Source organism: Aplysia californica, unplaced genomic scaffold (assembly GCF_000002075.1).
Source record: "Aplysia californica isolate F4 #8 unplaced genomic scaffold, AplCal3.0 scaffold00439, whole genome shotgun sequence".
Classification (NCBI taxonomy): Eukaryota; Metazoa; Mollusca; class Gastropoda; order Aplysiida; family Aplysiidae; genus Aplysia; species Aplysia californica.
In genome coordinates this window covers 406,930-432,376 of record NW_004797709.1, presented here as the reverse complement: position 1 = coordinate 432,376, position 25,447 = coordinate 406,930, and the positions used below count along the sequence as shown (strand labels likewise).

Sequence of the window (25,447 nt, the reverse complement as noted above, 5' to 3'; positions counted from 1 at the left end):
TCTTGGAAGGTATGGTTTCACAGATCAAGCCAGTCTCTGTAATCTGATATGGTTGAGTGGGATCTGCCCTGCAAGAATGTAGGCCACAGTAGAGTGCGCAGTAAAATTAGGTCTGTGGGCTGTTTGCACCTTCTTTCATTATAAATTTTTCTCCTCCTTTTCTTTGTTTGTTTCTCTTTTGACGAATGTGTGTGTCTCTAACTAAAACTAAAATGTAGGTCTCGGGTGTTGTTTCAGTAGGGATGTAATTTGATATTAAGGCTTTATCATGATTGATTAGATGTTTTGAGATTTTGTTTTTAAAAAATGATGGGCCTGTTTATCGCCAGCAAAAATGTCATTATTAGTCTAAAAATACCAACCAATTGGTAGTGTTATGCTGACGGGTGTAATTCGAAAAACAAAATTGTTGAGATAAACTTCTACTTCTGGTCTTCCTTGTAAAGATACCGGTACCAAATTGTATTGTCAAATTTTTGTCAGCTCAGATTGGCTGACGGTCTTTATTTCCTGAAACTGGCAGGGTTCCAAATGAAGCCCTTAAATCAGACGTGAAGATAATTGGAAACTGGTTTTCTGAACGACAAATAGAAGCTGGATAGGGGAGACCATCACCATAGTTTATTTGCTTGGCCAGTAAGTGCGTTTTATGAATGTAAGAGTGTGTGGGGTGCACAGAAGAAGCCAAGTTCGGGTTACTCAGTCTAATTGCATAGATCTAAAAACCAAAAAAGGGCTAATGTTTAAGGAAGTAGAAGGTAATAGATCTCTGACTGGTAAATAAGAAATGAAAGTTTTGTTTTCTTGAGCAAATGGCAGCAAGTATCAAAATGTAGGATAGTTATGGAGTTTGGAGGAGAAGAAGAAGAAAAAAAAAAAGAAACATGTACAGTAGTAGTACAGTCAAAATTTTCCAAGGAGAAAGTGGTTGTCTTAGACCCTCCCTTGTCACACCTTTAACCTTCGGCATTTATATGACCTGTTTGTGCTGCAAGTTCAGGAGAACTCTTACTTAATTTAGACTAAAAGACAAGTGAACGTCCTGGACAGGGTTGTTATAATATATAGACAAAATGCAAGCAAGGAAGAGGGACGTGTTGGATTGTACAGGTGATGATTGTCTTGAGCAGGTAGTGGTTACAGTAGGTTTGATTGTATGATCTCAGAACTTATAGCCTGTGCCGCTGCAGTCACTTTGACAGATGACCATTTTCTTGCATCTTCCCCCTTTTGACTTTGAAGAAAACCAAACCAGGTTGTTAAAATCATGAGGTGAATAATACAGGTCCAAGTTATTGCACTGTCTGTGCAATAAGGTTAGCCAGGGTGTTAAAATTTTAAGACAAAAATTACTCTTTTTTTTTTCAGAAGAAATAAAATGATTTGTATACCAGCCTTACATGGTTTTATGTAAAGCATTTCTTCTGCTTTTGTGCTCCTTTCATCACAATAGCTCCCTCTGTACATTCTGAAAGTTGTGTTAGTTTTATGCCTAGTTTCAAGCAAGCCAAATTGTTTTTGCTAATTTTGTGTTATTTCAAATTATGGGAAATGTATGCTTTTAAATACTCATATATGGGATTTTCAATTATTTTGTATTGTGACTTGTTATAATTCTTTTGTTGTACTTGAGTTGAAGTGATTGGGGGGGGGAGAAGTAGTGTCTATGGTGTATGCAGCGGGGATAGGCGTTTCTCTGTAGCGCACAGAAGACTGTAGGTCAATTCCCGAGTAGGGAGAAATTCTTATTGAGCATCTCGGTCTTTCTGCTGGAATGTTGTATCCCTCTCAGCATTGGTTGTCCTTGTCCTAAATGATCCATATATAGGGTCAATGGGGGCTTAAAAACATCTAGATTGAAAATTGTTTCTCTTTGTTTTATGGAAAAAGTTGCAAGTTGGAGAAATGCTTACAAATGTGGCTGTATACTGGGTCTGTGTATCAGACACTGCTATGAGACTTAGATATTTGGTTGTTTTATTTTTCCCCTCAGCCATTTCTTGTGTTTGCAAAAATTAAAAGAAGTGGCATACATTTTGAGAATTTTGGCGAGCGTCTCTTTTTAAGAATATCTGCATAATCTTGTAAAAGCTTCTTGGAAAACTCAACATAAGTTTTCAAAAGTCAAGTTTTTAACACTCTGTCTTGTAAAATTTTCACAAGTGAATCTCATCTGGCGATATTCACGAGGATTGGATGCTCTAGAAAAACACTGTTATAAATTATATATCTCTAATAGTCTTTATGCAATGTATGCTCTAATTATGCATGATTTCTGTGACCATATAAAGGTGTGTATGTATGCACGGGTGGTTGGTGGATGCCCTGGTGTGATTTGCTTTTTCTTTCCTATCAAACATCTATCCTCCTTATTTTTCCTTGTTTTCTTTGGATGTTTCTTTCTAGTACTAGTAACATATTTTTAACCTTTGACATTTACATGACCTGTTTGTGTTGCAAGTGCTGTAAAACTTTTGCTAAAACTTGGTGGGGAGAAATCTGTTGCTTCTCTATGGTGTGGGGTTGTAACATAAGTTTCTGTTGTTTTTGGTTTGGAAACGTATTGCCTAGGTCTGATGTAGATCGTTTCTCTATATTAATTCTTTCTTTATTTTTTCGACTCAAAAGTCTCTCTCTCCACCTTCTCCTCTCCTCCCAAGAATGTCAGATTATGTATTATGGTTGTCTAACTAAATGCTCTCAGCGTACCTGACTGTTTGGGTCAGAGAAGTCAAAGCTAGTGTTATTTAAAAAAAAAAAAATGTCCAAGCTTGCTCTCCCCCAACCCACCCATGAGTAGACTGACTGTTTTAAAGGGCCTTTCGTAACACAAAAGAACGGATGCACATATGCTGGTCATGTGAAGTGAGGTCTTGTGGCACTGTAATCTTGGTTACTCTCACTTTTTTAACTGGTTTGGTATAATAAATAATTTGTTCATGTGTTTGGAGTCAGGATTTTTAAAGTTAGATTCTTCATTATGTATGTGAAAAGAGATGTATTGCTGGTATTCAGTTAACTTTTGCAATGTTTGTAAATATATGTTTTGTTTTATTTCCATGACTTTGTTCCATAATTATTTTTCTTCTACATTTCATTGAAGTGGAAGAATTCATTAATTTCCACACTACATTTTGTCTGTATTATGTGGTTCATGAAATTGGTGCATATAAATATTATAATGTTTCTTTCATACTGTAAAGCTGGGTTGTTATTGTAGACATAGGTTTTTTTCTTTTGGGGTTTAGCTCAATTGATATTTTTACGTCTTGGAATATAATGAAAACGATGTAAAATCTCCCATTAACAGTTCAGTGGGCCCTTCTGATAACAGTCACGACTCGAACGGGACTCCAGCTATAGCAGGCTTATAATAAATCATTGAGTGCAAACTCATTTAATGCGTAGTCAAGAAGTACAAGTTTCTTTCAGACAGAAGAGAAATGTTTAGCCATAACTGTGGTCGAGCCATCGACAAAATCGTAAAGGAAGTGGACAAGAAAGCAGGAAAAAGCAAAACAACAGCGAATTGGACCTAGGCAACCCGCATTAGGCCAGAGTCGATTGTGTACCCTTTTAATTCTAATGTGTCACATCATGTGTTCAGGGGAGGACAGCTAGATGGACTTTGGGGCTGACAAAAGTGACACAAGTCCAGTTAGTGACACAAGTCCAGCAAGTGACAGCATGACCTTGGCCTGGCACCACATCATCATGTTGTCTCCCCGTTGGGTGGCGAGACTTGTTACAGGGAGAAAAAAAATTAAATGAAAAGAAGGCTCTGGGTGCTAGATCTGCCGCTGATCTATGTGCGCTCCTGTTTCCAACCATGGTAACTACATGTATTCAATGTGACAAATCTTTATAAAGTGCACATACATGCTGTGGGTGCTATAGAACATGGGTATGTCATGTGTTACAATATATAAATACAATTGTAGGCCATCTCGAATTGTCTAGTCAACTTCCCATGATGTTATAGAAAAGGGAAGGTCAAGATGAGAACAAAATATTTCTGTAAAAGAAAGGAGATCTAGTTACTTAAGTTACTGTATGAAACTTCTTCCCCGTCCCCAATATATATAAAACGGGGTTGTTCGGCTATAACTGGGATATCATGTCAGTCCTTGCCATCCTGTTATTAAAGTGTTATAGTTATAGTATAGTATAGTCAGGGTCCCCTGTTGTGACAAATTTGGGAAAAATCATTCGATCGTGGGTTTTTTTTTTTTTTTTACATTTCCTATAAAGGTGAGACACTTTAATTTACTTTAAACAAAACCGCCCAGATCTACAAGGACTGAACATTTTTGTTTGTTGGGACATGTATTGAAATGATTGTGTTTGTTACTTGAAATCGATGAACATTTCCTCATGAAATTGAGAGTATTTTTGCCTGTATTTAAACCTTTTGACTGTGATTTTGTTCACCTGTGTATATCACTACATTGTATGTACGATTGGCCTTGTGTGGTGACGATGTTCCTTGTGTTACCGGTACCTCACTCAGAGACAGTTGTTGCTCTTTCACCTTGCAAAGTGATTGTTTTGTGTACATGTATAGATTTGTCTACCTGTGACTGGAGGGACATTTGCACACATGTATAATGTATAATGAGTTTACGAAAATGTATTTATGAAAGTTCTGTATGTTTGTGTGTGTGTGTAGAAATTATGAGATATTAAACTGTTTGTGGGTGTCAAAAGTGGGAATAAACGGTGTGTTTTTGTTTACTTGAACAGGAGTGAGGTTTTGCTGATTCCTAGTTAAAAGTTTGTTATTGCTATAACTACTGTATGTACAGTGTGTGTCTTAATTCTTAAGGAGTGGGCGGTTAGCGGGTGGTCTGGTGTGGTTTGCTTCTTTTTTCCTATCAAACATCTATCGTCTTTATCTCCCCTCCTTTTTTGTGTTTGTTACTCTCTTGTAACACCTTTAATCTTCTGCACTTATATGACCTTATTGTGTTGCAAGTGCCGTAAAACATTTACTAAAACTAAATAAAAAATTCTCTAGGACGTAGCGGACATACGTTGTATGTCTGAACAGGAGCAGATCAAAGGAAATTTTATGGTACTTTTCAAACCACCATTGACAAATGAGTCGAGGCCCACCTCCTAAATGATGGAAATTGAGTCCATGGGTGTGTAGTAAAAACACCTACATGTGGGGGAGAAAAAAAAGCTCTCCATCTGTTGGGTCAGCTCTTTCGAAGGTGAAAGTAGGAATTTGCAGGTGTCTCCTGACACAATCTTACAGTTGCAGTGTTGAAAAAGGTGTGAAACCCACAAACAGTGAGTGTGGGTGGCAGGTGTTCTGGCAGAATTTGTTCGGTTCTCTCCTTTTCCTTGTTTCTTGTCTGTGATTTCAAAAAAAAATTTCTTTACAGGAATTAGAGCGAGATTATTCTGAACTGTTATGGAACATGATACAACAAGCTGAGTTCAGTGGGTAGTTGGCGGGTGCTCTAGTGTGGTTTGCCCCTTCTTTCCTATCAAACAAACTCATCTATTGTCTTTATCCCCCCCTCCTTCTTTTTTGTGTTTGTTACTTCCTTGTAATAGCCTACCTCTAATCTTCGGCACTTATATATATGACCTAACTGTGTTGCTAGTGCCGTAAAACTTATGAAGAAAAAAAGCAGAGCCCGCGGGACACGTGAACAGCAAGTGCTGAGAATGATGATAGTACAATTACAATGTCTACTGCACCGGTACTTACTCGCCTATAATATGAGCAATTTAATTATAAAGAATAAAGTTTCATTTTTGCAAACAACCTGCGATCTTTCACTTTTATCTCAAAATTCTTAACTCCTGATTAAGAGTTTAAAGACAATAAGATGCTTGTGAAAAAGAAAGTGGTGATGAAGTAAGTAAAATTTACACTAAAACAACAAAAAAACGAGAATTCTTTTCATTGGAGCAAAATATTGTAATTTTCATTCAACCTGACAATAAAATGTAAATTATTATACATGTAATTAATTACAATAACTGATGTGCAGGCATAAAAAACAAATGATGATGAAATGAAACAAAGATTTTATCTTTGCAAACTGTATGAACACACAGGATAAGCTCTGATAATGTCAAGAAGGAAACCAATGAGAATTCAATCCCCTAAGAACAAAACAAACAAAAATGCCACAGCAAACTTGCCCTCACAATTAAGAAATAGTTAAACACAGTAGCCCCCCCCCCCCCCCAAAAAAAAAAATCCCAAACAACAAAAGAGGCCATGAAAATGTTTTGAAAGTTTTGACAGTGCATTTTGTAAAACATACAGCCATGCAACCTGCACAAGACACATAAGCATACACACACACACACACATGTTAAATTGAGGACAACACCACACAGCTAATGAACAGGTCTACTCAAGGGCCATACTCTTCACGTCTGTAAACTGTAATGTACGTGACGGTTCAAAGTAAATTATAATGCCCCCGTTGACACATTTGATAATTTAGGAGGCACGTTTCTTTGGCCATGCTTGTTGGGGGGTTGACCAAACTGAGAGGGATACAACAGCCCGGTAGACAAGATAGAGATATTCAATGAAAAACCCTCCCCACATGGGAATCCAACCCATGACGTCTTGTTATAATGACAGCCGTAGAGCTAATTATTACACTTACACATCAGAACGGCAGTAATCTTTCACTCTTAAACTCTTTCACTGCTGAGACGTTTCCATCTACATCTGTAAAGACACAAAATGAAATGTTCACTCAAGAGAGATTTTAGCGCAAAGCCACACCCTCCCCCCTTTTTAAGAATAAGCAACAACACAAGCTGTAACTGCATTTGAAAAGAACCTGTTTCAGAAAATGCAAGAGATTACATATATACGTCTACACAGTAAATGGCTTAACCTCTTCACTGCTGGGTAGACATGACATGTACTTATAACATGTACTTGATTCTCCCAAACTTGTTCACTTGACAATTTTCATCGATATTTTTAAAGATGTATTTGCAACGTGTGCACTTTCTTATTCTAAGTAAGGGGAAATATATTATGGCTTTGTCTAGATCTCTCCTAATGAACATTTTGTCCAGTCTGTACAAAAGGAAATAGATATGTTTCAGCACTGAAAGGGTTAATACAGTGTACTTATGAGGAAAACCAGCATTGCAAACTTTTTGGCCTTTGATAAATAAAAATGCTACACCTCTTTTCATTCAAAGAAGGTGGGACATCTACAAAAGTGTTTTACTACTACAAAAGGAAGCAAAGTTTATTTTCAGCTGACTGGTGAGCAAAACTTGAGGATCATAAAAACAGCCCTCGAACACAGGTTCATAGATTTAACACTTTCCACTCACGCAGCATACAACATTATTGTCGCTATATCACACAGTCACCGATCAGCATCAGCATCCTGTGGGGGGGGGGGGGGGGGGGGGATGGCTTCTTACCATCACCGACTGGCCTCCCATGGCGGGAAAATGTTAATACTTTATGCAGGTGCAAATAAGTAGTTTTACGTTACAAATGTACCCCAAGACCACTTTTCAGTCTAAGCACTTTCATTTCTACTTCTACCCTGCCATCAGACATATACATGCAGGACAAGGTACACTGAGTGCAACCATTCATGTAGACGTACATGCATACATCACACTTGCAGACACATCAACACATGCACGAAAAAGGAAAGCAACTGGAAGAGAATGCCAATTTAGTCTGTGCTGAATAAATCAGAAACTACCTCTATTTTATAAAAACTCCTTTCCAACAAAAATAATTATATGTGAAGAGTTCAATATCTTTTACTTAGCTGACATCTGTGACATTCGGAAAACACTGTCTCCAATCAACATCACAAGGAAATTTTTCCACTGTTTATGATTTCATAAATTTTAAGTATAGTTTCCGAGACAAAAACATGGAGGTAGAAATACAAAGCTTGGTAACAGTCAGCATATACCATTTTGGAAAAAAATTCGCCTGATCACACTACCTGAAGACAATCCAAATCATGACATCATACACTCTGGTCACAATGAAATTAAAATCAGTCACAAACAGCAAATCCATATCCAATGGTCAACACAACCATAAGGTGAGTGTCATGGACTTTTACTTAATCAAATTAACCCTATCCGTACGTCGTGTTTTACTATCGTATCCATATGACGTGGCGAACTCCGGGCCACCACTTACCAAAGAGGAAATTTACTCATTAATCCTATCTGTATAGTCGTCTGTCAAAAAGAATTTTTGAGAAATACTGAAAGGTTCAAAGAGATCTTCTTACTAGAAATATTCTAAAATTTAAAATGAGAAGAATACAACCCAGGGGGTACAAAATGACTGCAGGGCGTACGGATAGGGTTAACCCACCAAGCTAGTCTGATTCTGGAGACAAGGTATGCCAACATGTATGTATACATACACGAGGTCGCATTATAGGTGAGCACATAAGGTACTTGTCCTAATCATACCATTGAGAAGTGTATAACAATAATATTATAAGTGTTTTATGCTTCCATAAATACATTTTGATCATTTGAGAGGTCTGCTGATTCGACTATGCCTATTAGGGTAAACCCTCGCGAAGCAGAATATTGCCAACAGATGAATATACTTCACAGAAAACTTCCCCACGCGGAAATTTAATTCACATCTTCTGCAAGTGACAAAGAAAAGCCAAACTATTAAACAGCTGACACCAGTCGTTTGATCAAGATTGTTTGATAATACTTCAGCTTGCTGCCATCATCAGTAAAATATTAACAAGACTGTTCCATGGGTAAAAGTTGGTCACAACCATTTTGCCTGAGAACTGTCAAACTCATAGCATCTAAAGAGGCTTTGCCTGAAAAGATAATCGAATTACTCCCGTACTGTCGATTTATGCTTGAACAGCTCAGTTAAAAAGTCAGACGTTTTTTTTAGACAGTTGCCAGGTAAACGAAAGAAATCCATGCTTCATGAGATTGATGTTTGTCCAGTCAAGGGCGGCCATCCCCGGCTGCTGGCACCGTGATACCGACTGGCTTTCCCTTGCCAGAATTTCTGGCCACAGCTAGCAAACTTTTATCCATGGACTGTTTTAACAAAACCCATTATAAAAAACAGAGAAAACCAAGTCCTGATGGCAGTAGAAGATAAAATAAGTAGTGGCTTTTGGATTAGCCTTTCGATCAGAAGAACTGAAACTCATACAAATTCAGTAGAAGAGAAGCAACTAAACCAGGACACTGAAGAAAATAGAACTGTCTTCATTCTTCATTTACTTGTGCTATCAAATTAATATGCTATTAATAATTAATGGGATGTTGTAAAGATCCTTTGATTGTTGAAAATTGCAGAAGAGTAGGTCATTAGGCCGCGACCCAAGCAAAATTAAAAATTTTCCTATTACAAAAAATATCTCTATCACACCTGTAAAAATAGTAGGACATACCCTTACACCCTCTTTGATTTCACACACACTGATCATGTCTCTCCCTTCGAGCATATCAAGGAAGTCAAGATCTGAAGGGATGGGAGTAGCATTTGGAACATGATTTCCTTCATGTCTACCGCTCAGGCAAAGCTACAGCATACATACCTCTTTAAGATCGCCCACCAAGATCATGCAAAAGGCCACACAAGTGTGACTGCATTTCATAAACACCCTGAATTTTTTAATGAGAAGCATTTAAAATAATTTTGCACTTCAAATACTCAAAACAACATTCCATCCTCATGACACTAACGAGGGGCTTCTGAGACACTCAATCAAGTTCATTACAAGACAACATTACAGTACAGGACCTATGGCAGCAAAAGAAAGCAAAAGCACCACTTTGTACGAACAATTAAATAGTAATTGCAAGTGTTTTACGAGCCCATCGTCACAATGTACATCATTTAGAGAGATACTTGTTAAGAAAAACTTCCCAGCTTGGGAATCAAACCCTCGCCTTCTGCATTTGGCGGTTGGGAGCCTTACCATTACACCAGACACCAGAGTAAGAGAAAACTAGGACAGGGTCCAGCAAAAGTTTTAGATATTTTTTTTTTACATGATTAAAACGTATGTTCTTGTGTCTCATACTCATTTGACAGATAACTCCATTTTTCCAGCATCTTTAGCAAAGCATATTTTTACACCCTAAAAAGTTTACTAATGGTATCTGCAATCAAGTCACAGAGCAGTTCTTGTATTAGCAAATGGACAAGTATATCTGCAAATAAAGGGTTAAATCAATGTACAAATTAATAATGAAATGTGTTACGGCGCAGTGGAATCAGGTGCTCGAAAATATTTGGGCATGTGGTGTTATTGTTATTGTTAACATGTGAAAGCTGATTTACTTATATCAAGATATCCGATATTGAAGGAACTGAGGTCGCATGATTTCAGTGGTGAAATTAATGAGAAAAAGGCCGCTAAAGTTAGGTAACTCCAATAGCTAAAGAGTCATTGAAAACTGAAAAATGGCATATTTAGTGCCTTTAATCAATGTTTTTCAGTAAAATTCACATGAAAATGTGTTTTTACATGGACATAAAAGAGGTCAAGCCAAAAAATAAAAATTCGATCAAAATTTCCAAACTTATGCCTCTTTCTACGATTTCTTTATTTTGACGAGAGCCTGACTTCACCACGCTGCCTCACAAATATACACTTCATCCATAGAAGTATTAGAAGTACATCTGAAGACTACAGGGGTAAAACAGCAATGTCGCACTATCTTTCTGAGTTATGCCCCAAGCGGTTTCGTGACACTTTTAAAAACTTTTGTAACAGGAGAAAATGGAAATACTTACGTAAAGGAGATACTATTCACCGCATTTTTTTTTTACAAAACATTTTGTTTTCCTGAACATTTTGACTTTGCAGTTTATGCCGTCCAGTGTCATGTATGTTGTCTGACGTACTTCTAAATGAATACTAGTATACAGTTATCTTATTTTTAAGTGCAGCTAAACTCTGATGCAAAGCAGTGCAGACAACAAGTTCAAGGAAAACACATGTTGATGTCCATTTCACCCACAAGCATAGGTGTGTCTTAATGGGGCAGGTTCTGTCTGAATTCCTGTAAAAGTGATGAACACTGGTAAGTAATTACAGATTCTCTTTTTGGGTTCCAATGCAGGAGAGAAATTTAACAAATGACTTGAATTTGCAGATTTAAAAAAATATATCGCAATTTCAAGAAGTGCGAAGAAAAAAAATGGTATACAGTAATTTTATACCTTCCGAAAGATACCGGGTTCAAACTTTTTAAAAAACCCAACAACCTAAGGTTTCTCAAGATCACAAAACTGTGACTTGCCAGATTCTCAACCTGTAGTCTTTGTGTAGTTACATTTATACCTCAAATAACGGAGGACCAGTCTTGATTTTGGCCTACAGCCCTACCTTGCTGATCTATAATTCTAAAGCAAAAAGGACTTAATAATATCCATTGGTGAAATGCTGTGAATGAACACAAGGCGCAGAGACCAAAAAACAACCACAACACACTCACGTATGCACACACATATCTATTACCATACACATAGCATGTATATATTATCTGTAAGGTTTTTTTTTCTCTCTTGCTCTTGCTACACAAGCAAAGACAAAAAAACCATACAAAAACGAAGAAAATTTTAAAAAGGACATTATATTATAATCAAAGTACACTCTGTCAATCTATCAATCTCTCTCTCTCTCATCAGTTAGCTATCTCTCAATCATGCCTTTCATCTTCCACACTCTTTCCTTCACAGCACAAACCCTTGCATAAGTGCATCCAACACATACATCTTTTTACACTCATGTAACCCACTACCATACTCCCCCTTTTCACTTGAGAATTAACCATTCAATAGTCATAACAACAACTGTCGAGTGCACCATTTGTCCTCATACCAACCCTTGTTCAAACCACAATGAAACAATGAGAACAAGGTAAAATCTATGACTGCTCTATTAAACTCCCTGAATGATCCCAGATCTAATTTAATATAGCGGATTTGCCAGCTGAACAAAAACTGAAAGGCTGAGTCATTCAGAACACCTTTTAACCTTTTAACATTTGCTGAGACTAAAACGCTTCTCGGAGAAAACACTTTGTTATACAGCATGAAACACGCAAAGCTAACCATACAAATCAGCTTCTGCAAACAGGTTTGATTTTGAAACAACCCTGCATTGATTTCACATGCAGGTCCCACTTTTTTACGATGCCTCTTTTCTTTCTGTCTGTCCGTTTTGCATTTTTCTCCCAGTATTAAACGACTGTTGTCAAGCCTTTGCGCTTTTCTTTGTTCTCTTTTCTCAAAACTGTATGAGTGCGTGTGCCATATGCAGATAAAGAATTAAGCATCCTTCAAGAACAGCAATAAAAAGACTTGCAGTACGTTTTACAAGTGTCCAAAGACAGACAGGCCAGTTAATTTGTACTTCATTGCTTCTTGATCTGCTACATTCAGTACACTGTTCCGCCTTGAAAGAACAATGAACTAGCCCTTACCACCCAAAATGAACAATGAACTGGCCTAACCATTTTTTCCAACCCAAAATGAAAAATGAACAAACCAATTCCAACCCATAATGAAAAATGAACTAGTCCATTCCAATCCATAATGAACAATGAACAAGCTACGCCCATTCCCAACCCAAAATGAACAATGAACTAACCAATTCCAACCCATAATGGAAAATGAACTAACTCATTCCACTCGGAATGAGCAATGAACAAGAAAGTCCCACCTACCCACCCACCCACAATAAAACCCCACCCCTCAGACCAGCAAATTGTGCGAAGGTTTCTTCCCCGGCCACGCCTCTTTTGCATATTTCTTCTTCTTGGGCTCCTTTGGACCGGGCTCTTCCGGGACAGTGACGGCCACAGGGGGCGCCGCGGGGGGAGGGGCGGGACTCTGGAAGTCCACGTCCGGCGCTAAGTTCGGCACGGGCAGGCCCAGTTTGGCGGCGATGCTGAGCGGGTTTGCCAACATGGAGCCGGGGCCCGAAGCGGGCAGGTCACCGTACAGGCTGGTAGGACTGAGGGGGTTCTTTGACTCGTGGATGTGCTGGTTCATGCCCGCCGCTCCGATGTCCAGTTTACCTCGCTGGAATGAGAAATTAACAACGATAAGATACTAAGGAACAGACAGACTGTTTACCTCGCTGGAATGAGAAATTAACAACGATAAGATACTAAAGAAGGGGGGGAGATAAAGACAATAGATGTTTGATAGGAAAGAAAAAGCAGACAGAAAGACTGCTTACCTCGCTGGAATGAGAAATTAACAACCAAAAGACACTAAAGAACAGAATGTTTATGTTTTAGTAGAGGTTTTACGGCGCTCGCAACTGCATAAGGTCATATGAGCGCCAGAATGATAAGAGGTGTTACAAGAAAGTAACAAACATAAAAAACAAGAAGGGGAGATAAGGACGATACATGTTTGATCATTGATAGGAAAGAAGAAGCAAACCACATCAGAGCACCCGCCAACCACCCACAACAAACAGAAATACTGTTTACATCGCTGGAATGAGATAAAAACAACAACCACAACAACAAAAATTGAATAAGATATTGAAGAACAAAAAGACTAACAGACTACTGGGCACTACAAAACACAGATGTATCACAGATAAGAACAATCAAATTTGCTCTACTAATGGCCATCTGTCCATGACAATCAGCGGTACAGACGACCACTTCCCATTTTCCCCCTTTTGTTTTTCAATATATACAATCATGACACTGTCCAAGACTTCCACCTGTCAATAGCAACTACAAAACACAATGGGGTGGTCACCTTAGGCATTTTTAACTGTATTGTTTTTGTGGGGGGGTTTTTGGGGGGGGTTCTTTCATGTAGACGTTTTTACACCTCTATCAACACAATTTAAACTATTTCGGTGGTGAACTTTGATCCTGCCTGTCAGGACTAACCCATGCTAAGAGTGATACAGTGTGCCAACAGAAAAACCGAGACACTCTTTAAAAATCCTCCCCAAACGGAAATGAAACTCAGGTCTTCTGCATGTAATGGCTAAGTAACCATCTGCTGCACCACAAACACCATTACATAAGTATTGGAACACACAATGAAAAGGTAAGACCACTAAAAAAAAACAACTTTACTGGCCTTTGAAGGACATGACTAAAGAACAGCATTCTCATAATTTGAAACAAGTTTAACTTGGTATTGCTACACAAAAATAATTATTTGGCAAAGACAACACAAATACAATTCCTATAAAAGGGAAAATAAGTGTGGCTGCCATAACAAATAGAATAATGGGGGGGGGGGGGGGGGGGAAGAATCCCATCATCTATTGCAAACTGGCAATACATTTCTTAAAAAACAAATACCCAAAAACTGTTAGTTAAGTGTTAAGCTAAAAAAATGAACTATGCTATGGAATCAATAATCAAATGATTAGGCTGGGTTGTCGGGCTCCACCACAAAAGGTCAGGAAGGAGCCCAACAATTGTGTCCTTGGGGAAGGCACTTCACACAAATTTTATGGATTTAACCCGGGAGGGAATGGGTTTCGGCTATAGACAGCGAAAGATCTTGTCAGTTTGTTAGTGTTTTAGTGCGTAATGGGCTGTTAGCACTGTACGCTTCCTGAGATGCCGAGAATGTTTCTACTTTTTTTTTATAGTTGAGGGTTTTACGGCGCTCGCAACTGCATAAGGTCATATGAGCGCCAAAATGTTTCTACTGTTTGCTGGGCAGTTGCGAAGCCCATAGAGCATGCTGTAGAGCATAGATATGCGCTATATAAATGCAATTATTGTAAATGTAATCATTATCCTCACATAACTGTGCTTTTTGTGCATTATTCATATAAGATTTATCACCTTAAAAAAGTTTTCCACCAACTATACAATTGCATTACTTCCAATCGAGTGAGGTTTTTCACTGAGAATGGCAGAGCAAATCATTCATGAGTTAAATGATAAATGTACAATACAATGCCTCTTCCCAAAAAAATTGGTATATATGTGAAATTTGATCTAGCAATTAGAGTTCGAAATGGCTTTGGCATCACATTTTCCAACTGTCATAATGCCAAAGTATCATTTACAAATTAGATTTCCATTGAAATCCAGTTCATCATCTTTCCATGCCAGACATTTTAACAGCAGTCATGAAAATGAAAAGAAGCAAAAGTCCAGGAGAAGATAGAATTACCGCTGAGAAGCGTAAAACGATTGAAAAAAAAGGTTATGAGATATTCCTTTTACTAAGGCTATTTAACGAAATTCTTGAAAAAGAAAACACGTCCTTGGAATGGAGAAAGGGAAATATAATTAATAAAACAACCCAAAAAAAGGGGACTTAAAAGACTGCAGGAATTGGAGAGGAATAACGCTTTTATGAGTGCCGGGAAAATGATTTTGCGCTATTATCTAGTCTCGTATCAGAACTACAATAGATGAGAGACTAAGAGGAGGAACAGGTGGGTTTTCGACAAAGGATATCGTGTACAGATCAACTGCTTGTTCTAAGAAATATCGTAGAACAAAGGTAAGAATTTAATGTTTTTTAATTATCTTGAACTTTGTGGACTTAAAAAAGCCTTTGACAGCATAGACCGAGAGGCCCTGTGGAAAACTTATGGCATCCCAACAAAAATAATAAACTGTATAAGATCATTATATGCCAATGCAAGCTGCTGTTTCCTAGTTGAAGCAGAGCTATCTACATCTTTTAAAGTAAACACTTGTGTTAGACAAGGCAGTATATAATCACCTGTACTTTTTGGAATTGTGATCGGTTTTGTAATGAGTCAGTAAATACATTGAAACAGGCATTGGATGGACAAATGGCACATATTTAGGAGATCTAGATTTTGTGGATGACATCTGCCTGTTAAACACCACAGTACATGAAGTGCAATCAAAAAACACACAAACTAGCAAAAGTTGCGGAAAAAGTTAGCCTTATAATAAATGTATCCAAAACAGAAGTACTACGATTATGATCAGAAACTACACCCATCACTCTTTATGGAGAACCCCTTGCAGAAATTAATAAATTCAAATACCTTGACAGCATTATATCCAAAACTGCAGACTACCTTGACGACGTTCACCAAAGACTTAAAAATGCATGGATCGCTTTAGTAGAATTAAAAACTATATGGAAGTCAAAGATCATTTCATTGAAGACGAAATTTAAAATATATAATAGCAATATTTTAGCTGTACTGACATATGGTTCAGAGATATGGAAAACAAACAAAACAATTCAACGAAAATTATAAAGCTTCCAAACAAAATGTCTACAAAGAATTCTACTAATGGAATGAATTTATTACAAATAATGAAGTGTTGGAAAGAGCTGGAATTGAAGATATCAACACAACAATAAAAAAGAGAAAATGGAGATATCTGGGGCTTGTTCTGAGAATGCCAAAGATGAGATTGCCCTATAAGACATGGCATTGGAAACCAACTGGAAAGAGAAAGCGAGGAAGACCAACTGGAAACTATAGAGGCACAATTAGGGATGAGACAATCATCCAGGGCCAAGAGATGTTGAAATTGGAGAAAGTGGCCCGGAACAGACAAGCTTGGCATCGACTGCTCTCCGCCTTATGTACCTGACGGTATAGGGAGGGAGTAAGTAAATTTCTTTTAAAGTAGGTTAAAGGTCAAACCTAAAGCTGCAACCAGTCCGCAACAGTCTTTACAGAAATATTGTTTAAGTTTATTATCAAGCCAGGGCAAGAAACCATATATTCAAACGAGCCATACTCCTTCATTTAACTTAAGACGTAACCAGTCTGACATTTGAGCACAATGAGAGCTTACCTTTGTTGGGATGACTGTTGTTTGCACCAGATTTCTAAACCTGCCTATTGAAGGGTCAACGTCCTCTGTTCAAAAACAAAAACATTGGAAGACACAAATGAGAACGGACCGAATGAGGATAAATTCCCACATACACAGACACAGTTACCCTCCTTCTTCCCCACAAGGTGTAGAGTTTACACAAAATGTATCAGCAGCCGATCGGCATGAATACGGCACAGCCTACATACAAACATAACTGTTAAAACTGACAATCCATATGAAAAAAAAAGGGTATAAATAAAAACAGATGCAGTGGGTTGAACTATCAAAAAAAAAAAAAAGAAGACAAAAATGGAAAGAAATTTAAGAACCTTCAATTGATATTCATTTGAAAATAATAAGGAGAGAGACTGAATTAAGAACAGACAGACAAGAGTTGTTCAGATGTTTTTGTGTTCGGGTATTTTTTTTTAAGGAGGGAGGAAAGGACAGACAGACAGACAGACAGACAGTGATAGAGAGACAGGAGAGAGAGAGGCAGACAGAGAGAGAGAGAAAGAGAGAGAGAGAGAGAGACAGAGAGAGAGACAGACAGACAGACAGACAGACAGACAGACAGACAGACAGAAAAGAGAAAAGATGTCTGTCGAATTCAAAAGGCACATTAAAAGAAAAACAAAACAAACAAAAAAACGACCAATGAAATCCCACCCACAATAAGTAATCTGAGAGCCTGCTGCATCAGAATACTAAAAATGCTTCCCAGACAGCTAAAGTGGCTGAAATTTCCCGAAAAGCATCAAGGACGAGTATCAATTATACCCGCATTTTTGTTTGAACTCAATAAGAAAACTACTGGGAAGAAAAGCGCTGAGTAATGGAAACTTTGTCACAAGACACTTTATCCCAGTCAAACAATTATTACGATGGATTATTTGAAGTATAAAAAAATTGAGTAAAGAGAAGCACATTGACATGATAACAGTAATTTTATGCTGGGTAAAAGTAAGAAAGACGGAAATAACTGAGGGAAAGAAAAGAAGTAAGATTTCTGAGAGGCACTCTTAAACCATTTTAAAAAAATGCGTTTTAAGACTGAACTCTTCAATCTTCGGAATACTGAAGACTATCAGACTATCTGACCATAAAACATGCAGAGCCTTTCATTTGAGCCTTGATGTCTATTTACCAGCATCGACTATGAAACTGCAAAGAGGGAAATTAAAAGACCAAGATAACTTCAGCAAAATGAAAATACTTTCACATAAGTAAAGAATAAAAATATTGTGAATTTTTTAAGGCCCAAATTATAATAACAATACTAAAGTGATAACTGCTACTTGGCATTTGAATTATGGTTACTTTATCAACCTTCATATGTTAAACAAATAATTACAGAATTTCTTTTCATTTTTAATCACAACTGCTTCAAGCATGAAAGAATGCTCATTTGATAAACCTGCAAGTCAAAAAAAAGAAAAACGATCGTACCTGGATTGATAACATCTTCCTCATCTGCAAAGCCAACATGGCCGCCTTTGTGTTTTCGCTTGAGTGGGTTTGGTACATCGGGCATATCTGCCACTGATATTACTCTACGGTTGTGAGCTGTGTTGAATTCTGTGAGATTCTGATGGAGAGAAACGAATTAAAAAATGCGCTTTTTTTTTACTCTGGAGGGGTATGTAAAAGTTATATATTCCCATAAAGTAAATTTTATCATTTTTTAAAAATGGGCAGCATTGAACCCTGTTTGTGAACATTAAGTGGAATACAACAAGCAGATGATTAAAAAGGCTTCCCCACCCGTGAATCAAACTCAAACCATCTTCATACAACAACAAAGTGCTTAATCATTACACCACAGATGCTGAGAGACAGTTCCTCCTTCCCCCCACAATTCTCAAAACTAAAAGCACAAGTCCATACTTCAAGCTTAGATCACCAGAATTTTATTTTTACCGGAAGTCACTTAAGCTATGAGAACTAAACCCTGAAACCTTAGAGAAATTTCTGTCAAACTCTTACGAAACTCATGCAAACTAAGAAAGCGTGATGTTATCTGTAGAATACAAAAAAAATATTCTAAAACTCTTATTAAAAGAGATTAAAACAAAAGCTTCTTTTCTATCCTTTTAAAATTATATATTCCTCCTTTCATGCCAGTAACTTTCCTTCATTTTGATTACAAACTTGACAAATAAAAACTAAATTTTATTTTATTTCTCTTCCTTCTCAGACGTTTCTTCAGCCTAAAATCCAGCTCCGGAACAAACTCAACTTAGTTTACATTTACAAATAAAGTATTAAACCAAAATTCCCCCCCACCCCCCAAGTAAATATATTTCTTAAATGTTCTTTTCAGAATGTATATAATTTTAAAAGAACTGAACAAAGCATGTCTGTACAACCTAGCAGGTAATTACTAAATAGAGTTTGAAGTACATGGCTAAAAAAACCGAAAAACCAAAACTCACGTCGAGTTCTGTCTCAGACTCAGGAAGTCCTAACAAATTCCCCTCAGACTCATCCCTCTTTCCGTCTTTCTCGTCCATGCCGCCCACTCCCATCTGCGGTCGTTCTCTGATAATGTAGATGCGTGTGGAAGCACCGTAGTGAATCTCGCTGTCTATGGGCACCTGCTGGGGCTTCTTGGACTCCAGACGTATGTGTCCGATAAACGTGCCATGAGCTGGGGGGGGGGAGAGAGACAGAGACGACTTACTTTCCAGCAAAAGTAAAGTGAAGTTGAACCTTCGAACCTACTCTAACAGCTATTTGTCCAAGACAGTCACCTGTACAATCGACCACCCCCCCCCCCCCCCCTTTGCTATTTTGATATTTTAAAAATACTATAATGAGACTGTCCAGGACGTCCATCTGTCTCAGATTTCCACTTTTCTCCTTGACAAAGGATGACCGGCCGTCTTACATAACTTCAACTGTACATGTGTCCATACCCCTCTCCCACCCCCTAATTTTGCAGTGGTTGACATAGTGCACAAAATCTAGAGGCAATATCTCACTGAAACAATACACACTGCACGTCATGATCCACACAATGCGCAAGACATATCTGTGTGTGTGTGTTGTGCGCGCATGTGTGCATGCACGTGAGTGTGTGTGTTCCTTTTTTAGTTTTACCCATTTTCCAATAAAAGCATAACAATGGATGGGGGAAAAGTTTTGACCCCATTGCGTATCATTAGCAGAAACCAAACGATTACTGCACATCAGGTATTTTTCACATGTTCCTTACAGATTTTTTAAAACTTTAAACATTTCATTTTTTGCAAACATTTTGAATTCACAATTTGAATTGCCCAGTGTCATGTGTCTCAAAGCAGTAGTAACCCCTATAAAAATTTAACCTCAATTAAGCGGGACACATCATCCCAGTAGACAGAAGGAGAGACTCAACAGAAAAAAACCCCGAACTTCCCCACTCAGGAATGAAACTCACATTTTCTGAGCGCCACGGCAGGTCTTAAGAAATAGAATCCCACAGTTATTTTGAGCAATCCAACTTCAACACAAATATTAGACAGGTACTCACTACTGCCGAGGTCGATGAGAAATGGACGAGAGAGATGGCGATGCCACACAAGAGCTGCGTGAACCCTTGAACATGAGGAGTGGTCTATCGTGAAGTCACACAGCTGTTTGTTACGACCGAAGAAGTATGCCTTTTTCTCATCAATCATCAGTTTCTGAAAATATAAAATGATCATAGATCACATGTAACACACCAATAGCATCATCCTACATATAAATAAGCAAACAGTCGCCACTACCATCAACATCCTCGTATAGCATTAACACTAGAACAAATCAACCAAAAGTGTCAGATATTTTCGTTTTTTCATTCACTTTTATGAGAAAGTATTAAAAATAGTGATGGCTTTTCCCGTCTATGCTCAGTGAACAATCTGCAGTAGATGGCATATACAGTGGCGTCCGCTTAAACTGAATATGGTTAATCCAAAAACAAGAGGTAAACTGTAAACCGAAAATATATAAAATCCAAAAAAAAATTGTTCTTCTTTACTTGAGTATCTCTGTAAACTGAAAACATTGCTAAACAGTTAAAAAAATAAAATGGTTCCACAGATTTTGGTTTAAACAGACTTCCCTGTAGTTAATTTACACCTCAAATTCACTTTAAAAGTTAATAGCTGCTCAGTAATATTTGTTGACAGAGCATGGTGTTACCTTTTATATGTAAAAAGCCACCGCTCCAGGTATTATTAAAGAATCATAATCACCAACAAACAAGATTCTAGATGGTACAAATCATACATCCTTTTTATAGTAAATTAAAGCAAAGAGAAGTGCATAGACACAATAACTGTAAAGGGAATTACAAAACTGATAGAAGCTGCAGAGGGAAAGAAAAGATGTTGGATCTACCGGATACACCTTCCGACCATCCACAACGAGTTTTAAGTTTTAATAGTTTTAGTTTTAGGAAGAGTTTCACAGCACTTGCTGTGTAAATAGGCAGGTCATTATAAGAGCTGAAATTTAGAGATGTTACAAAAGAATCACATACAAAGAAAAGAAGGAGAAATAAAGGCGATAGACGTTTTATAGAACAGAAGGAACAAACTACATCAGAGCTTTTTTGTAATGATAAAATTATATCTTGGTCTGCAGACTTCCATCTCTTTCTGAAATAAAACAGTCCTTTTAGGAAGATCATTTACACAATAGTTGCAGTGCAAACAAACCTGGATCATCTTTCCGTCTTTCAGAACATCTAAATGCAGACCTGGAGGTGGTTTCCCTGCCCTGTGGAAAGAAAAGAGAATGTAGTGTACCCACCTTGTTGAGAGGACAGAAGTTTAGTTTGAGGCTACTTTTTTCTGGTTTTGGAAATTCCTGATTCTCCAGTTTTAGAATGCTGTACACAGCAGAAAATCATTGCCCTGGAGATCAAAGTGCTTAATGCATCTGGCTGCACAGTTTCATAGATTTTGGTAACCTCTCTGAGTCAGCCACTTTTCTTTGCCACAATGGGTGGCCATCGTGGACAATTTTGACTGAACTTTGTCAGCTGTTGTACTCTCTTACTGTACCGGTTTCACTGATAAATTGCCACTCACGCAGCAAATGGTTTACGGGTAAAAAGACCTCCCTTGCAGCAGCAATGTCTGCCTTAGATCATTATATTGATTTATGAAACTTTGATCATTGATAAATTTTCTGAGAAATGAAGAAGATTATTTAAGGCCAGATAGAGGCAACCCTTTCAAGACATTCGTTGGTTTTATACAATGTAGCAATGCCAATGAAAATTTAATTTTTTGCTTTAGCCCTTTTTATTTTGGTACCTAAGAAAGAATTTTTAATTTTAAGAATTATGCTTCTTGAATTTTAAGAATCGGTTTATAAATTAAAAAGTTATTGGGTTGTAAAGGTCTAGTAGGCAAAATATGGATGACCCAAATATATAGGAAAATACTCCGAAACAGTGGACCACGCAGTAGCAGATTCTGTAAGATAATCGATGATACCTCCGTTTTTATTGGAGTGTTAGAGAGAAACTTGGCTACCCGATGTGTTTTTGGGTGGAGAAATCTTTTCTGCCGTCAGTTTTACTAACCATTTCGTAGTTATTTTGTCATTAAAATTTTGGTGTACATATTACGATTTTGCGAGTGTTACTAAATAATGGCAAAGCTTTTTTTGATGACTTAAGACCATGCCAACCTTAAAAGATTATAAGTTAATTCAATCTACATAGTATGCCGTACAATTAAAAATTCTTTCTCCCTGTTGAGACGTGAACACCCCGAGGCGAGATAAGCTTGCCTCGGAATACCCCCATTGCGTTGTTACAGGGGAACAGAGAGAAAAACAACCTATTTTCAAGTGACCAATGAACGGGCCCGCAATACCAGTCATGCGGGGATTTATAGGTTCACATACATTTGCTACGAGAGTGAGCACACTATAGAGGATAGATAGATCTATTACCATCTCGACATTGAAATTCAAGCTCCTTATAGTTTTCGGTACACCTTGATACGAAAGTGTTCCCAACACCAAAAGTAAAGGTTAATATCAGTGGCGGGGCACCATTGGCGCAATTGCTCCACCTAACCCTGGCCTTCACCCCCCCCCCCCCTCTTTTCTAATTGTTCTAAACCAGCCAGTGCTCTATGTCTACATTAGGCTTACTGTATCCTTGCGATCCGTCACCTGGTGGCTGCGCCAGTGAAGAGACAGACAGCTAGGATGGTTTATAAATTATGTATGCTCGTCGCATCGCTTGCGGTAGTGTCTGCTGGGAGCAAGCAAAATCTTTGCACCAAAGTTATTTTTGTCACTGTTGAGAAATCTAGGCATCGTTCTTCCCGCACAAGAAGAAAGGTGCATGAAACTGCTCTTCGCAGCACCAATTTGGTGCAGGCTAAAAATTTGATCCAAGTTTCCGCGAGCCTATTTACTACACTAGTGGAGTTTACGGTAACTCAATGAAGAATGGGAACGAAACTGTTGTCTTCCTCTATTGTGTAGCAAGTCATGATGCTGCATGAAGTAATTAGAAATCTTTAAATCTTCTCAGATTGTGAGCATAGAGTGAGTTGTTAGTACATTGTTTAACTTTATTGCAGCTTTTATGTGATTTCATATCTAGAAACAGTTTTAAATATCGATAGATGTTAGATTACGGGCTATCCTGCAGATTCTAATTGACTTTCTCTAGAAATCTTAATAGAGCTAGTAACTACTAAGCCTATTGCCCATTTGCTCACTTTCCAATTATGCACCACCTTGTCTGCAACCCAAGCGACGCCACTGGTTAATATATAATACGAACTTCAACGTCCACATATCAGATCATTAGTTTGCACTATTTTCTGATAGGTTGCTGAGTTTCATTCACATTGGTCCAGAAATAGAGCAGACCGAGGCTGACAAAGTTAGTCATCTAAGCTACGACCCGGTCCAAAAATTCACCCGCAAACAGGACCAAATTTTCGCCGCGCGGGAAAGCCCAATTGGCATTGCTATACAATGAGTTTACATAAAGTCCAAAATGAATACTTTTTGGAAGGACTTCCGTAATGAACGATCATCCCAACAAACACTTGGCAAAGTAAACAAGAGACCTTTACCCTAACCCAACCCTTACCCCAAACCCGTTAGGAAGAGGCTAGCCGTACTAAAGTACAGCTAGCCACTTCGAACCCGTTTTTAAAAACCCTAACCAACCCTCTATTCTCTACTCTGTTTCATATTTTCATATGGTCGCTCGTTGCAGAATTCCACCCCCTTATTTTTTCGAAGTGGCTAGCCGTAGACTGCCAGTCTAGCCGTACTTAGATCTAGGTTTGGCCCAATCGACTCAATCCTGTTAAGTACACAGGTCTCATTAGATCTAGATCTAGTAATTATTCAGGTTCAAATACATGCAAGTCAGTAAGGCACCTTTTGGTTTTGTCTGAAATACAAATACTTTAGGCATTGCAAACTAAAATTTTCATTTACAATTCAGCCATCAATATTAAGTACGGCTAGACTGACAGTCTAGCCGTCCTTAAGTACGGCTAGCCTGGCTGTCTACCCGTCCTTAAGTACGGCTAGCCTGGCTGTCTACCCGTACTTAAGTACGGCTAGACTGCCAGTCTAGCCGTACTTATCTTAGGCCCTATTTACATTAGAAAACAGGAGGTTTAAAATACATGCACTGTCATTAAGGAACCTGGTTTTGTCTCAAATACAAATACTTTAGGTACTGCACACTAAAAATGTATATTTACAATTCAGTAGGCCTATTTTTTGTAAATGGTCAGTCTAGCCGTCATTAAGTACGGCTAGCCTCTTCCTATTTTTTAGCCTGTCCTAAACAGACTTTTGGTATGAGAACATGATGAGAGGATTTTACAACATTGACAACAATGACAACATGTTGATGTATGGATGTATCGTAGGCTACTTCAGTCTGATCACTTTACTGACTTTACCTTGCGGCGCCACTGAGACTGATGAGAAATTAATCCGTTGCTGAAGTGACAATAATGAGGAGAGAGACTGAGTGGTGAATGCGTAGACCTAGATCTAGATATATGAACAAAATTCTTGTGCAAGGCCAACAAAATTTCGGATGGACTTCTGTAACAAGCGACCACCCCGACCAACAACATCAACAAAGACGAAACCTAGCCTACCAATACTACCATATAAACCAGGCTAACCCAACAAACTCCAAACCCTATCTCCACCCCTCTATTCTATGGAAGTCTTCCCAAAATTTCGAAAGAAAATGAACTAGATCTATCTAAATTTCAACAGTTAATCCAACATAGCACTGTTAGCACTTTCACGTTTCACTTCGAATGTTAATTGACATTGATGTCCGAGTCTGATGTCACTGTTGAGAAAAGATAGATTCTAGATTTTTAGATCTAGATTTCTAGATATATCTCTAGAACGCGTCGACTGACTGCCAGACTTGATCTCTACGCATGTAACTGCAAGTCTTTTGGGAGTACAACATATTCAAGTGCAAAGAACACGAATCATGCGTAGGGAGGTATAACGTGGCCTTTAACGTTCAGAAATTACAGAAGTTTATCAAATAAGGTGCAAAACATACCATGAGGGGACCTCGAAGTTGTTTACTAGTGGGACCGACATATTGTTTCATGTCGAGATAACTCAGGGTAAAAATCTATCT

At 38.0% G+C, this 25,447-nt stretch overlaps 1 protein-coding gene across 1 annotated transcript; it reads right to left on the bottom strand.

The window, feature by feature from the left end:
- Positions 1-5,914: 5,914 nt before the first annotated feature.
- Positions 5,915-25,447, bottom strand: LOC101862057 (nuclear inhibitor of protein phosphatase 1). The gene is made up of 7 exons (XM_005104866.3): positions 25,367-25,447; positions 21,492-21,552; positions 20,318-20,471; positions 19,239-19,453; positions 18,253-18,391; positions 16,780-16,844; positions 5,915-13,066 (listed from the first exon to the last, which is right to left on the bottom strand). The coding sequence occupies exons 1-7, from the start codon at positions 25,405-25,407 to the stop codon at positions 12,737-12,739; spliced, it is 1,005 nt and encodes a 334-aa protein (XP_005104923.1). The 5' UTR covers positions 25,408-25,447; the 3' UTR covers positions 5,915-12,736.